General features: G+C 38.8%; 1 protein-coding gene across 4 annotated transcripts in view; it reads left to right on the top strand.

The window, feature by feature from the left end:
- Window positions 1-3,804: 3,804 nt before the first annotated feature.
- Window positions 3,805-16,484, top strand: part of LOC106569810 (CTD small phosphatase-like protein) — a 48,494-nt gene continuing 35,814 nt past the window's right edge. For 2 of the 4 annotated variants that reach the window (XR_006758844.1, XM_014141440.1), the window contains exon 1: window positions 4,187-4,913. Coding sequence is in view for 3 of the 4 variants with exons in the window: in XM_014141440.1 (XP_013996915.1) it covers window positions 4,838-4,913 (76 nt within the window). In the remaining variant the exon portion in view is untranslated. Of the gene's footprint in view, window positions 3,872-4,186; window positions 4,914-16,484 lie in introns of those variants that run through there. The other 2 variants (XM_014141438.2, XM_014141441.2) reach the window with 2 other exon arrangements.

The following is a 16,484-nucleotide window of genomic DNA, read 5'->3' as shown; positions in this document are numbered from 1 at the left end:
GCACACCTGCTTCCCTCGCCACGCGCATCAGCGATTTTTCTGGACTCCATCACCTGTTATATTACCTCCACTATATTTCAGTTCCCCAGATCTGTTCCCCGCTGCTGTATTAATTGGCGTATGTCCTTATGTTACCCGGTGCTGGCGCTGTGCCTGTCCTGTTCTATGTCCGTTCCAAATTAAATGTTGTCTCCAACGTCGGTTCTTACATATTTACAGTAATACAAAAGTAATATTGAATTGTTTGTTTGACAACTCAACCACATTTGAAGGAGTTTTATATTCTGCTTGGATAGTTCCAGTTCAATCTGTGCTGGTGACGTAGTCTGGCTTTAATTCCAGTTTGTCAACAAATTAATCCTTGATACGTTGGATTGACGTCTCCATCTCAACCAAAAATCTAAATGAAAGAACATGACGAATTCAACTCGAACTTTCAATAAAGTTAGATTTGATTTAGTCCTATTCAACTTTGATTTTTGGTTGAGATGGAGACTTGAATCCAACATATCAAGGATTCATTTGTAGACAAAGTACTATTTGAGAAGGTATTTGGTGTCTAGTAGTAACTAACCCAGTTGAATGAAGATCTAACTGTTCGTACCTGCCATAGGCTACTAGACACCAAATACCCAGATAACTGTAAACCAGACATGTCCTAAGCTATTAGACACCAAATACCCAGATAACTGTATAATACCCAGATAACTGTATAATACCCAGATATCTGTATAATGCCCAGATTACTGTATAATACCCAGATAACTGTAAACCAGACATGCCCTAGGCTACTAGACACCAAATACACAGATACATGTAAAATACCCAAATAAATGTATAATACCCAGATAACTGTATAATAACCAGATAACCGTATAATAACCAGATAACTGTAAAATACCCAGATAACTATAAAATAACCAGATAACTGTATAATATCCAGATAACTGTAAATTAACCAGATAACTGTATAATGCCCAGATAACAGTATAATGCCCAGATAACTGTATAATGCTCAGATAACTGTATAATTCCCAGATATCTGTATAATACCCAGATAACTGTAAACCAGACATGCCCTAGGCTACTAGACACCAAATACCCAGATAAATGTAAAATACCCAAATAAATGTAAAAATAACTGTAAAATAACCAGATATCTGTATAATGCCCAGATAACTGTATAATAACCAGATAACTGTAAAATACCCAGATAACTGTATAATACCCAGATAACTGTCAAATAACCAGATAACTGTAAAATAACCAGATAACTGTATAATAACCAGATAACTGTAAAATACCCAGATAACTGTATAATAACCAGATAACTGTAAAATAACCAGATAACTGTATAATAACCAGATAACTGTAAAATACCCAGATAACTGTATAATAACCAGATAACTGTAAAATAACCAGATAACTGTATAATAACCAGATAACTGTAAAATACCCAGATAACTGTAAAATACCCAGATAACTGTATAATAACCAGATAACTGTAAAATAACCAGATAACTGTAAACCAGACATGCCCTAGGCTACTTGACACCAAATACCCAGATAACTGTATAATAACCAGATAGCTGTATAATGCCCAGATAACTGTATAATAACTAGATAACTGTATAATAACCAGATAACTGGAAAATAACCAGATAACTGTATAATAACCAGATAACTGTATAATAACCAGATAACTGTAAAATGCCCAGATAACTGTATAATAACCAGATAACTATAAAATAACCAGATATCTGTATAATACCCAGATAACTGTATAATAACCAGATAACTGTATAATAACCATATAACTATATAATTCCCAGATAACTGTATAATAACCAGATAACTGTATAATAACCAGATATCTGTATAATGCCCAGATAACTGTATAATAACCAGATAACTGTAAAATACCCAAATAAATGTATACCAGACATGCCTAGACTACTCAAGTCTCTGATAGCCTTTACCTCTGGCAACCTGGGGAGCCACAATATCCACTATTATTCTGGTTCAGATTATGTTCCATGTTTAGGCTCCCGAGTGGCGCAGCGGTCTAAGGCACTGCATCTCAGTGCGAGAGGTGTCACTACAGTCCCTGGTTCAAATCCATCTGATGACAAATGACATCTGGCTGTGATTGGGAGTCCCATAGGGCGGTGCACAATTGGCCCAGCGTCATCTGGGTTTGGCCCGGGGTAGGCTGTCATTGTAAATAAGAATTTGTTCTTAATTGACTTGCCTATTTAAATAAAGGTTACATAAAAAAAATATATAGGCTATCCATATGTAAATCAGGCTACTAAAACCAGGGTGTGTCCTAGTACATACAGTAGACTCATAGGGCTATGTACAATGTGGCTCTAGGTTTAGCCTATCATCACCACTATCAGAAGACCAAGCCTCCTGTGAACAAACCAGACCATGTGCATCATCCTCCCCATCTGTCAATACCACTTGAGGGAAGGGGGACACCTAGTCAGTTGTACAACTGAAATGTGTCTTCCGCATTTAACCCAACCCCTCTGAATCAGAGAGGTGCGGAGGACTGCTTTAACCCAACCCCTCTGAATCAGAGAGGTGCGGAGGACTGCTTTAATCGACATCCATGTCTTCGGTGCCCGGGGAACAGTGGGTTAACTGCCTTCTTCAGGGGCAGAACAACTGATTTTACCTCGTCAGCTCGGGGATTCGATCAAACAACCTTTTGGTTATTGGCCCACTAGGCTACCTTCATCATCAGCTTCAGAGGTGTTTCTCAAATTTCAAGTTTTAATGTCACATGCACAAGTATGGTAAAATGCCTTTCTTGCAAACACAAAACCCAACAATGCAATAATCAATAACAATGTATTACTATAAAAAAACACATGAGAAATAAGAATACACAATAAAGTAAGTAAGTAAGCATATTACAGACAGGAAATATTAAAAAAGTCAGTGGTATATGGTGTCGTTAACATCTGTGATCACTAGAGGAAGACAAAGCCTATAAAAAAAATGATATTCTACTGTGTGAAGTAGTGTTGTCCTTGCAATGGATCTTTATTAATAAAATGTCAATTAATGTTTATTCTAATCATTTTAGGGGGTAAAAGTTGAGCTGTTGGGGGGCTCAGGGAGATCAAAATGATGGTAGCCTATAGGAGGAGGAGATGCAGAATTGAAATCTAAAAATGCACAATACAAAGGTCATAAATCCATAAAAACCTGTAGCAATCAATAGGCTGTTAATAATAATATAGCGTGCTTGTCTATGGAGAGCGAGAAGAGACCACAAGGATTTTGACACGTTATGATGATCAATTCTTTCATTCTTTATTGATGAATGACACACACACACACACACACACATAAATGTGGTCATGGAATCTAGCTTTATTGATGCACTCATTAAACAGTATTTGCCATGAATCAGTGATAAGGAAAGTATGTGTAAATAAACATTAAAACATAGGCTGCTCTTAATATATATATATATATATATATATATACACACACAAACAAAGTGTGCTATGCAACTGGTAGGCCTAACTGCTGTGTATTTTCGCTCCTCAGCTGAAATCTAACCCACATTCAGCCCCCTCACGGAACCTCCACCCACACGAAGACAGAGATAGGCTGCACAGCTCTGAAGGCATTCATATGATGTGTCGGTAAGATGAGAGCGACGCCAGAAGGAAGCTTGTGATTGGAATTCAACACTTTGGCCACTCGATGGCGCCTATGTCATTTCTGCTGGATTTGTCCAGTGGTGCTGATTGGGTTCATGCTGATCGTGGACCCAATCCGTCCATCTCAAGGTTCCACATGCAAATACTGGAGAGAGAAAAAAAACAAGCATTCACAAGCGGTTTTACAGGTGGAGTATAGTTATTGAGATAAAATATGAATCTGTGTCATTATGGACATATACATGTTTTGACCTAATTCATGCATTGACTGGAATCTAACCCAAATCTAACATGTTCAGATTTAAATTGTGCACAAGCTATGATGTACTGGCCATCAATCATAGACTGACAATCTTTTTTTTTGTTGTTGCAACATTTCAGAAGGCAGTGACTCAAATATCATTGACCCAAAGTGGTACGTCGATAAAGCCATAGCTACTGAGGTATTATTTTCTATCCATGGGAGGGGGTTCCTAGAAACCGCCCCCTCCCACTTGAGCGCTGCTCGCTTTCTGATCCATTTCGTGAATATCAAATACACACGACGCCTCCATGTTGGAAAGAGTGTAGAGGGGGCATACAATTATTTTTTGAAAATGAGAGTTCAAAGAAACGGGATTATCGGAACTGTCCCACTTTCGTATTGAAACTTGACCGAGGCGAGAGCGGGAGGTCTTTTTTTTTGTTTCTTCCGTCGTTTCATCATTGTTTCAGTCAACGTTAATTTTTATGTTGAATTGAACACTGATATCAGTTCAAGGCTAGCTCTAGTTGCTAGCCAGACGTTAGCAACGTTTTCTTATTTTTTTGTTCAACGTTGGGAGTTTGTTTTGCCCATGCTGTTCTTGAATGTTGCTTGCTAAATTGGATATTCCCAGCGATTGACAAGTGTTGGTATTTTACCTTTAAACCACTAGCTAGTTACATGTAGCCCCTCCTGTGTCCCGTCTCAGTCCATTTGGCCATCGTTACACTAGCTAGCTAGTTTAGGGCCCGGCTGCCATTTCAACACAGCTAGCAAGGTAGCTAACGTCTAGGCTAACGTTAACCATTGTGGACTAGGACTAGCTGGACATCTTGTTTTTGTAGAAAACAAACAAGCAAGCAAATAAACATTTTAAAAACGAACCAAAAAGGAATAACCATCCGTCGCAATGGACCACACGTCTATAATAACCCAGGTTTCCAACCCAAAGGAGGAGGAGATTATCTCGTTTAATCAGGAGAAAGGTAAGAAAAAAAAAGCCCACATGAATTTACGGTAGCTAGTTGACAAGCATCACCAGTGGTTGTTGGGAAAGCGCTCTGGCTGTCAGAAACTGTTGCGGTATTATCGCTATGCTACAATGGAATGACATGATGATGGATTGGAGAGGACTAACCCGTTTTATAGACGCTAACTACCTTAAAACGAACACCTTTTTGATAAATGTGTTTTTTTTTTTAAACTGTTTTTCCATGTATAAATACGTTATTCAATGCGTCTCTATGGGCTAATAGGAGAAAGATCAAATTATGTTTCATCATATTTTTTATAAGGGGATCCTAACATTTTAAATCAAATAGCTTAATGATCCCGTAGGACGGTTTTAGTAGCCCCCCCCCCCCAATAAGGATTAAAGTGTCTGACCTATATCGGAACGATATAAGAAAGATCATACCAAAAAAAAGTGGACTCATAGTTAACAAAACAAATAAGAACTCAACTACTTCCATATACAGTGCCTTTCAGTAAGTATTCACACCCCTTGACTTTTTCCAAAATGATGTTGTTACAAAGTGGGATTAAAATGTAGCTCAGTTGGTAGAGCATGGTGTTTGTAACGCCAGGGTTGTGGGTTCGATTCACACGGGGGCCAGCACAGAAAAAAAATAAAAATAATTATGCATTCACTACTGTAAGTCGCTCTGGATAAGAGTGTCTGGTAAATGACTCAAATGTAAATGTAGTTGTAATTCTTTGTCAACGATCTACAGAAAATACTCTGTCAAAGTGGGAGAAAAATGCTAATATTTGTATACATAAAACAAAAAACTAATATTTCTTGATTAGATAAGTACTCAACCCCCTGAGTCAATACAAGTTAGAATCACCTTTTGCAGCGATTACAGCTGTGAGTCTGTTAAATCTGTAACAGCTTTCCACACCTGGATTGTGCAACATTTGCCAATTATTTTCTAAATCCTTCAAGCTCTGTCAAATTGGTTGTTGATCATTGCTAGACAACCATTTTCAGGTCTTGCCAAAGATTTTAAAGCAGATTTTTAAGTCAAAACTCACTCGTCCACTCAGGAACATTCACTGGATTCTTGGTAAGCAACTCCAGTGTATATTTGGCCTTGTGTTTTTAGGTTATTGTCCTGCTTAAAGGTGAATTAATCTCCCAGTGTCTGATGGAAAGCAGACTGAACCAGGATTTCCTCAAGGAATTTTGCTTAACTCCATTTGGCTTCTTTTTTTATCCTGAAAAACTCCCCAGTCCTTAATGATACAAGTATACCCATAACAAGATGCAGCCATCACTATGCTTGCAAATATGGAAAGTGGTACTCAGTAATGTATTGGATATACCCCAAACATAACACTTTCTATTCAGGACAAAATGCTAATTGCTTTGCCACATTTTTAGTAGTATTACTTTAGCCCATAAGGCGGCGCACAATTGGCCACAGCATCGTCCGGGTTTGGCAGGGGTAGGCCGTCATTGTAAGTAAGAATTTGTTCTTAACTGACTTGCCTAGTTAAATAAAGGTTAAATAAATAAAATAGTGCCTTGTTGCAAACAGGATGCATGTTTTGGAATATTTTTTATTCTGTACAGGCTTCCTTTTCACTCTTGTCATACTCAGGTTTCTCCTAACACAGCCAACTGTTTTAAAGTCATAATTGGCCTCATGGTGAAGTCCCTAAGCGGTTGATTCCTCTCTGGCAACTAAGTTAGGAAGGACGCCTGTGTCTTTGTAGTGACTGGGTGTATTGATACACCATCCAAAGTGTAATTAATAACTTCACCATGCTCAAAGGGATATTCAACGTCTGCTTTTTTATTTATTTTTTACCAATAGATCCCCTTCTTTGCGAGGCATTGGAAAACCTCTTTGCTCTTTGTGGTTGAATCTGTTTGAAATTGACGTTTCTAAACATGTAAAACTCAGCGTTGGAATTATAGTTCACAATTTTGGTTGAAGAGAACTGATGAAAACCTGACAGAGAAGGGATTTTGAGAGCTAGGAGAAAACTTGCTAGCTAACGTTGCCCACTTATTTTAGCTATATAGCTAATTAAACAGCTAGTCAGTTAAGTTATAGGTGGACTTGGAGGTTATGCAGTACTCTAACTAGTTAGTGATCTGTTCTCTAGGGTTTGCAGTGAGCCCCACTCCTTTTTCACACACACACACACATACTAAAAGCATTGTATTTGATTACATTTTTTTTTCTCTAAGACCTAAACCTCAACTGGAGTTGTACATGAAGTGTGGGACCATTGTGTGGGACCACTCTTCACAGTCACCATGTCCAAAACAGATTCACGACAACGCACAGTATTATACAGAGCCATGATTGCATTCCATCTCCCAATACATTTGACATTTTAGTCATTTAGCAGACGCTCTTATCCAGAGCGACTTACAGTAGTGAATGCATACATTTCATGTATTTTTAATTTTAAATTTTTGTGCTGGCCCCCCGTGGGAATCGAACCCACAACCCTGGCGTTGCACACACCATGCTCTACCAACTGAGCCACAGGGAAGACCTATACTCAGCAAATGGCAAAAATACCTTTAAAAAAATTAATAAAACAGGTTAAACAACATGTCATGGAACGGTGGGGACAGACACACTCCAACACACACTATTTTTGTTGTTGTAGTATGGTTTGTATATTGTTGTATTTTACATTTGTGTGACTGTGCTTGTCTATCAGTGTTTTACTTGTCATGTTTTTTGTTTTTGTTTTGTGGAACCCAGCAAGAGTAGCTGCTGCAAAAGCTAATGGGGATTCAAATAAACAAACAAAGAGAGCTTTAACTGGTATGCCTGTCACGTTTTTCCTGGAGTTGTGTGCCATTGCAGCTTGATTCTTGGCCCAGTCCTGCCACATTCAAGTAACATGCTGTACTCATAACAAGTAATTTTCCTCCACTGTTTTCCACTACTGTTTACGTCGTAGGCAGGGTACTAATGTAACTCTGATACAGGTCACCTTAAAGGCCTGTTCATTTCAGAGAACCAGATGGAGCTTGCCAAAACATGAATGTCACAGTAGCTACACTATATATCAACCAAAGAGGTTTTGAAAGGGGCTAGGTGTCAATTGACAGGCATATAGAGGGGACCTTTTCCAAATCAGGGCATTTTGCAACTATTGGAACACTGACACACAACCACACCAACACACACACACACACACACACACACCGATACAACCAGCTTTGCAATATCACTACTCACATAAAGAGGTGTCTTGTTTCCATCAGAGTTTAATATATAGCTGACCTATATGGCTGCTCTTCAGCTGTTACACTAAGTCACTCCATGTATAGCTGGACCCCTATTAAAGTCGGAAGTTTACATACACTTATGTTGGAATCATTAATACTAGTTTTTCAACCACTCCACAAATTTGTTGTTAACAAACTATAGTTTTGTCGTGTGTTAGGACATCTACTTTGTGCATGACACAAGTCATTTTTACAACAATTGTTTACAGACAGATTATTTCACTTATAATTCACTGTATCACAATTCCAGTGGGTCAGAAGTTTACATACACTAAGTTGACTGTGCCTTTAAACAGCTTGGAAAATTCCAGAAAACGATGTCATGGCTTTAGAAGCTTCTGATAGGCTAACTGACATCATTTGAGTCAATTGGAGGGTTACCTGTGGATGTTTTTCAAGCTTACCTTCAAACTCAGTGCCTCTTTGCTTGACATCAAGGGAAAATCTAAAGAAATCAGCCAAGAGCTCAGAATTTTTTTTTTTGTAGACCTCCACAAGTCTGGTTCATCCTTGGGAGCAATTTCCAAACGCCTGAAGGTACCACGTTCATCTGTACAAATAATAGTATGCAAGTATAAACACTATGGGACCACGCAACCGTCATACCGCTCAGGAAGGAGACGCGTTCTGTCTCCTAGAGAGGAACGTACTTCGGTGTGAAAAGTGCAAATTAATCCCAGAACAACAGCAAAGAACCTTGTGAAGATGCTGGAGAAAACGGGTACAAAAGTATCTACATCCACAGTAAAACTAGTCCTATATCGACATAACCTGAAAGGTTGCTCAGCAAGGAAGAAACCACTGTTCCAAAACTGCCATAAAAAAGCCAGACTACGGTTTGCAACTGCACATGGGGACAAAGATTGTGCTTTTTGGAGAAATGGCCTCATCTGATGAAACAAAAATAGATCTGTTTGGCCATAATGACTATTATGTTTGGAGGAAAAAGGGGTAGGCTTGCAAGCCGAAGAACACCATCCCAACCGTGAAGCACGGGGGTGGCAGCATCATGCTGTGGGGGTGCTTTGCTGCAGGAGGGACTGGTGCACTTAACAAAATAGATGGCATCATGAGGAAACACAATTATGTGGATATATTGAAGCAAAATCTCAAGACATCAGTCAGGAAGTTAAAGCTTGGTCGCAAATGGGTCTTCCAAATGGACAATGACCCCAAGCATACTTCCAAAGTTGTGGCAAAATGGCTTAAGGACAACAAAGTCAAGGTATTGGAGTGGCCATAAAGCCCTGACCTCAATCCTATAGAACATTTGTGGGCAGAACTGAAAAAGCGTGTGCAAGCAAGGAGGCCTACAAACCTGACTCAGTTACACCAGCTCTGGTCAGGAGGAATGGGCCAAAATTCACCCAACTTATTGTGGGAAGCTTGTGGAAAGCTGCCCGAACCGTTTGACCCAAGTTAAACAATCTAAAGGTAATGCTACCAAATAATAATTGAGTGTATGTAAACTTCTGACCCACTGGGAATGTGATGAAATAAATAAAAGCTGAAATTAATCATTCTCTCTAATATTATTCTGACATTTCACATTCTTAAAATAAAGTGGTGATCCTAACTGACCTAAGACAGGGAATTGTTACTAGGGTTGAATGTCAGGAATTGTGAAAAACTGAGTTGAAATTTATTTGGCTAAGGTGTATGTAAACTTCCGACTTCAACTGTATATGGCTGCTCTACAGCTGTTTAGACTAGGTCACTCCATGTATAGCTGGACCTATATGGCTGCTGTTAGACTAGGTCACTCCATGACCCTCCTAAGGTCTATCCTTCAAAATAAGCGAGGTAATGCCAATAATTTGAGTGAATTGCCAGACTGCGCTGGATAGCATAAATAAATCATGTATGTGATTCAGGGTGTTCTGGTGTTCGGTGTCTGATAACATTTTCAATAGCTATCTCCACACACTAACTTTCCAAGTTGTTAGGTCACTTCATGACTCTCTTAAGGTCCATCATTCTGAATAGCCTGAGGTAATGACAGAATATTTCATGGTAAGGGTCAATTCCACAGTAAGGGACTTTTTTTTAACTTAGTTTTTATAAACAATTTCCCTAATTTTACAAAAACACATTTAATTGAACAGTGCAGATGGAAAGTTTGGTAACAGACTGACAGCCCAAACAACACAAACTGCCATTCTGTTACCAAACTTTGCATCTGCACTGTAAAATTCTCTGTGGAAATTATTCAATGTAGTCCTCGTGCATAGTGTTGTTTGGTGTTTAACTTTGCAATTATTGTTTTTGGTTTGGCATCCATTTTTAAAGTAAAAAAATCGCTTGAGACTAAGCATCACTCAGTTACCGTGGAATTGCCCTAAGGCCAATGCCTCAGTGTGTGATTCAGCGTATCGTATCTCCGATGGCTGCTGAACACATTGTGGTGGCACCCCCACTGCTTGCCTGGTGTAGGCCTAGGACTAAATTTCCCTAAACAGACCAATAAATTATTCATCAATTCAACATCGAGCCTAAACCTACTTTGCAGGTTTGCACCAAGTGTGAACAAGTCAATCCATTCCGTCGTCAGTCAATCCATTCCGTCGTCAGTCAATCCATTCCGTCTTCATTGCATTCCTTTTGCACACTTACTGCATAAGCCCTCATGACATCACTCATGACATCACTCATTGTCAGCATGTTAGTGGATTAAAGCGTCATAGAAAGTAAACCTCTTGTGGTAATGTGTTCCCTTCCAGTCCGTTGGCTGCTACTGTGCATTTACAGTTTGTGGTGACTGGGTTTCCCGGGTCATTCAGACACTATCAGTACCAGTATCTGGTGTGTACCAGCCAGATCCCTGAAGCTAGCAGGAATTTTGAACCAGAACGATGACTACCGCAGGTCTTTTCCTGGTCTGATCCTAGCTACCTGTGCTGGTGAGGCTATTAAAGTAGATGATGGAGCTTTTATAAGTCAGAATAATACTTGTGTTTTGAGAATTACTTCAACGCTGTGGGTCATTGATTGTGGCACTTATCAATTGAGGTTTAGGTCTAGTATTGGATAGACCAGTACTGCCTGTGACTCACTCCCTTCTATACAATGCTAGGAGAAACGCTAGGGCTGTGACGATACCAGTATTGCAGTATTTTTTTCTCCCATGGCTAAGATTTTAACACGAAGCGGACCGCTCTGTGATCCTTTAAAAACCTGCTGTATGTAAAATATTGTGTGTTATAGCTTGGAAAATACACTGAGTGTACAAAACATTAGGAACACCTGGTCTTTCCATGACATAAACTGACCAGGTAAATCCTGGTGAAAGCTATCCCGTATTGATGTCACTTGTTAAATCCATTTCAGTCAGGTTAGATGAAGGGAAGGAGGCTGGTTTAATAAGTCATTTTAAGCTTTGAGACAGGCCTACACAATCTATTTGTGAATGGGCAAGACAAGATTTAACTGCTTTTGAACGGGGTATGGTAATAGGTGCCAGGTGCACTAGTTTGTGTCAAGAACATCAACACTGCTGGGTTTTTCACGCTCAACAGTTTCCTGTGTAACAAGAATGGTCCACTACCCTCTGTAGCGCCTTCCGGTCGGAGGCCGAGCAGTTGCCATACCAGGCAGTGATGCAACCGGTCAGTATGCTCTTGATGGTGCAGCTGTAGAACTTTTTGAGGATCTGAGGACCCATGCCAAATCTTTTCAGTCTCCTGAGGGTGAATAGGTGTTCTCGTGTCCTCTCCACGACTGTCTTGGTGTGTTTGGACCATGATAGTTTGTTGACGATGTGGACACCATGGAACACTCAACCTGCTCCACCACAGCCCCGTCGATGAGAATGGGGGTGTGCTCGTTCCTCCTTTTCCTGTAGTCCACAATCATCTCCTTTGTCTTGATCACATTGAGGGAGAGGTTGTTGTCCTGGCACCACATGGCCAGGTCTCTGACCTCCTCTCTATAGGCTGTCTCATCGTTGTCGGTGATCAGGCCTACCACTTTTGTGTCATCGGCAAATATAATGATGATGTTGGGGTCGTGCCTGGCCATGTAGTCATGAGTGAACAGGGGTACAGGAGAGAACTGAGCATGCACCCCTGAGGGGCCCCTGTGTTGAGGATCAGCGTGGTGGATGTGTTGTTACCTACCCTTAACACCTAAAGTCGGCCCGTCAGGAAGTCCAGGATCCAGTTGTAGAGGGAGGTGTTTAGTCCCATGGTCCATAGCTTAGTGATGAGCTTTGAGGGCACTATGCCGTTGAATGCTGACCTGTATTCAGTATCCCTGTGGAATGCTTTCAACACCTTGTAGAGTCCATGCCCCGACAAATTGAGAATGTTCTGAGGGTAAAATGGTGTGCAACTCAATATTAGGAAGGTGTTCCTAATGATTTTTTACAGTCAGTGTAAAATGTGACTGGATTACAACATATTAGGGCTGTTTTCCTATCGAAGGTAAATCCGCTTCGTGTTTTGTTTCCTTGCCAAGATACTAACGAGTATCGCGATGCTGGTATCTCCCCGTCCCTAGGAAACACTGGCTGGGCAGAACCACACATTTTCCAGTTCCCAGCTGTTGCTCTTTCCTTCTGTGCATTAAATTCCAAAAGGAGCCAAACAGGGTCAAGTAGGGTCATGGGGCCAAAGAGTGAAGGTGTGGCAGTGGCCAGTCTGGGAAAGGTCATGCACTTTGACCTGTGTCAACCAATCACTGAAGCCCAATGACAGATGGACCTATAATCTGCTATCCACCAGAAAAAGACCCACCAGCAAAGAGTGAGAGGCTGAATCCCAAATGTATTCCTATTCAAATGGACCCCGGTCAAAAGTAGTGCACTATATAGGAAATGGGGTGCCATTTGAGATGCTGCCGTAGGCCTAATAAGAAGGACCTGTGTTGGTTAAACTGAGGGCCTAAAGGCTTTTACTAATGACCTTAGTCGTTCAGGTTTCATTAGATGAGTGTGGCTTTGTTGTAATCTCATTAGCGATGATTAGCCTAGCGCAGCTCAGACCAATTACTGTCGGCTCCTTCCTTCCTCCTAAGAAAGAATGCATGTTGTTGGTCTGACAGCCAAGTGGAAATTGCTAACATAACTAGGTTAGTTTTGTTCACACACACACAGTTGGCGCAAATCATTACAGCAGAGAATGGGATATGGTGCAGTTCAGTTAGGGCTGGGCGATATGGCCTAAAAATCCTATTTATTTTTCAAATTTATGGCTGACTCTCAATTGATTTTATTTTTATAAATGTTTTATCTAAATAAGCTTTGTTGTACATTTTAAAGGTCAAATATACAGCATTTTAAAAAGTCAGCAATAATGAATTCAGGGCTTGTGAAATTATACCTAGGCTAAATATAAGCCTTCTACAACCATAGGACCCACTAATCATTTTATTATTTTATAAAAATAGTTTAACCTGCTTTTTTAAAAAAAATTCTGTTGTTGCAATAATCACTGATCTGGCTATCAAGTCTATGAAAGTACTCTTGGTTAGAATTTTAACCAGAACTTTGCACATTCACTAATAATGACTAACTTATTGTAGGTATTATAGAAAATGATCACAGGTCTCATAAACAATCTCTCAAGAACAAGCCCACAACCTAGTGATTAGCCAGCTAATCTTTATATTTAAACATTAGCCAACTTGGATCTATATGCTAGCTAACAAAGTAAAACAGTTTTAATAGTTATGAACACACCCTTCTGTCTGTTTCCAACTGTTTGAACAGCATGCTAGCCTGTCCACTTTGTTCAGATGTTCAAATCAAATGGCCTATCTTATTTCTCAGAATGAGAAGAAGTTGCCAATTCCTTATAATTGTGTTTTATGCTTATTGCACATTTGTAAAAGACTAGACGGCTAGTATAACAGTCTTTGGCTAAAATGCTGCCAGTGGTACAACAATGCAGCCCATGACAAACTGAACATAATCCAGAATCATGTTCATTGATACTCCTGTTTTTAGTAGTGTCTGCTCTCTGCAATTTGACGAGTTGAGAAATAGGGTATCTTTAGAAAGGTTCAATTGCAAACAATTTGCAACTTGGGATTTTTTTCCCTTCTCCCAAATAATAATTGTTGTCAAGATAAGGCTTCACAGTACCGTTGTAAAGCAACATCATGGTTGCACCTTTCCCCTCAAGGTTACTCTGATGTCCAAAAGATTTCAAATCAACATTTCTTTATGAAACTTAAGTTTCATATATTTGAAAATATCTACATTCCTCAGTCCAAAATTGCTTTTTAATTTTGTCATGGAAATACATGTATTTATTATTACCAAGTCATTTAAAGTTTCTATACTTTTAGTTTTCCATGTGGATCAATTAATCGGTGAATTCTGAAAAGCTATCGAAGGATGGGTTTGTGTTTTTAGGGAGTGATATTGGTTCTTGTCTAAACAGTTACATTTTCTTCCATATTGTTATAGTTTTCTAAACTATAAAGTTGTTAATGTTCTTAGCTGTATCCTTTAAAATAGACACGTAAAAAGATTTTGCAGATGAGAATGAGCATCTTCAATATGGTACCCATTGTTCCTCTTTAGTGAATTTTTAACTAAATCCCTGGGTGGCGAGTTGATACAATTTCAAGTCTGGAAGGTTAAAACCACCTTCAGACTTAGGAAGATGTAAAACTTTCCTTTTTATTCTGAGAGTAATTCCTTTTTTTTAAAGAATGTCTTCTGTGGCGTAATTGTTATTATCAAGAATACATATAAAAACATTGGGAGCCATGCCATTCTGAAGAGGTTTATTTTACCTGTAAGATTTATGGGAAGATTGTTCCATTTTAATTAGATCTGCTTTCATATTGTTGAGTAATGGGATAAAGTTATCTTTATATATGTGTTGTTTGTTGTCACTTAAGCATCCTAGCCATCCTTTGTGGTCCTCTTAAAGGATTGCTCTAGATCATGAGTTATTGTTTTTCTTTTTCCTATTGCCTTTGTTTTTTTCCACGTTCATTTTATATCCTGACATTTTAGAGAATAACGAAAAATAATTTTTGCAAAAGAACTTAAGCAGGATTATGATCTTTTACTTTTGAAGAAGGCCAACAACTGCAGTTTTTAAACTCATATAAAGCATACTACTTATTGGCAAACAAACCTGGTAAACATCTCGCAGCCCTCACCATAACAAATACACGCCAAACCAGTTATAATTTTAAAAGATAAAGATACAAATGCGTTAATTAGAAACAACAACACGATTAATGACACATTTTGAAAAGCTTATGATAATCTATATAAATCAGAATTAAACAATAGTTGGACCGATCCTACAGCTTTCTTAAACTCGACAACCCTGAAGTAATTATCAGGAGACACAACATCACAGAAAACAGATCACCCAAGAAGAAATATTAGATGCTGTTAAAAACATTTGTGCAGAGAAAAGCACCTGGACTGCTTTCCCATAGAATTCTATTAAACAATTTGGGACAAAGTAGCTCCCCTATTTACACACGTCACTCAATTCAGTGGTTCCTAGTTCAATGTATCAAACAGCTATTTCAATTATATTAAAACCCGGAAAGTTTCCTGCTGATTATAAACCCAGTTTAATAAATTGTGACAATAAAATAATAACAAAACTCATTAGCAATCGAATGCCAAGTCTTACCAGACATGATACATATAAATTAAACAAGGTTTATTAAAAATAGACGCAAACAAATACAAGAACAGGTTTCAGTTTAATACAATACGCTAAAAAAACAAGATATATAGATTTATCAATAATGGCTGTTGATGCCGAAAAGGCTTTTGTCTGTCTTGAATTGCATTTTCTATTCAAAACTTTGGAAGCTTTCAATTTTCCATCTGACATAATACATTTTAGAAAAAAATATTTTCTAAATGTCCTAAAGTAAAAATATACACAAATAATACATTATCTGATGAAATTGCTTTAGAAAGGGGCACAAGGCAGGGATGTCCCCTCTCCCCCCTCCTGTTTGCACTGGCAATTAAACCGCTTGCAGAAATAATTAGACAGGACCCAAACGTAACAGGTATTGGTAAACATGAATATAAACTACACTTATTTGCAGATGATCACCTGATGTACTTTACCAATATTGAAAACTCAGTACACCCCCATGCTACAAATGACTAATTTCAATGACGGGTATTCATACCAACATTTATGCTTTTAGAATATATTCATGTCTTTACAGTGTTACATGTTTGTTTCTAGGGCACAACATGTCCTTCTATATTAGCAATAATTCATATAGCCCCAATATAGGCTCTATCCCAATCAATTTAAACAATCTTATTCTCTGGGGTTCCTACATTTTATGTGTT

The sequence above is a fragment of the Salmo salar genome, chromosome ssa14 (assembly GCF_905237065.1).
Source record: "Salmo salar chromosome ssa14, Ssal_v3.1, whole genome shotgun sequence".
In the NCBI taxonomy this organism is placed as follows: Eukaryota; Metazoa; Chordata; class Actinopteri; order Salmoniformes; family Salmonidae; genus Salmo; species Salmo salar.
The sequence above is the reverse complement of the archived record's forward strand: the minus strand, read 5'-3'. Positions and strand labels throughout refer to the sequence as shown.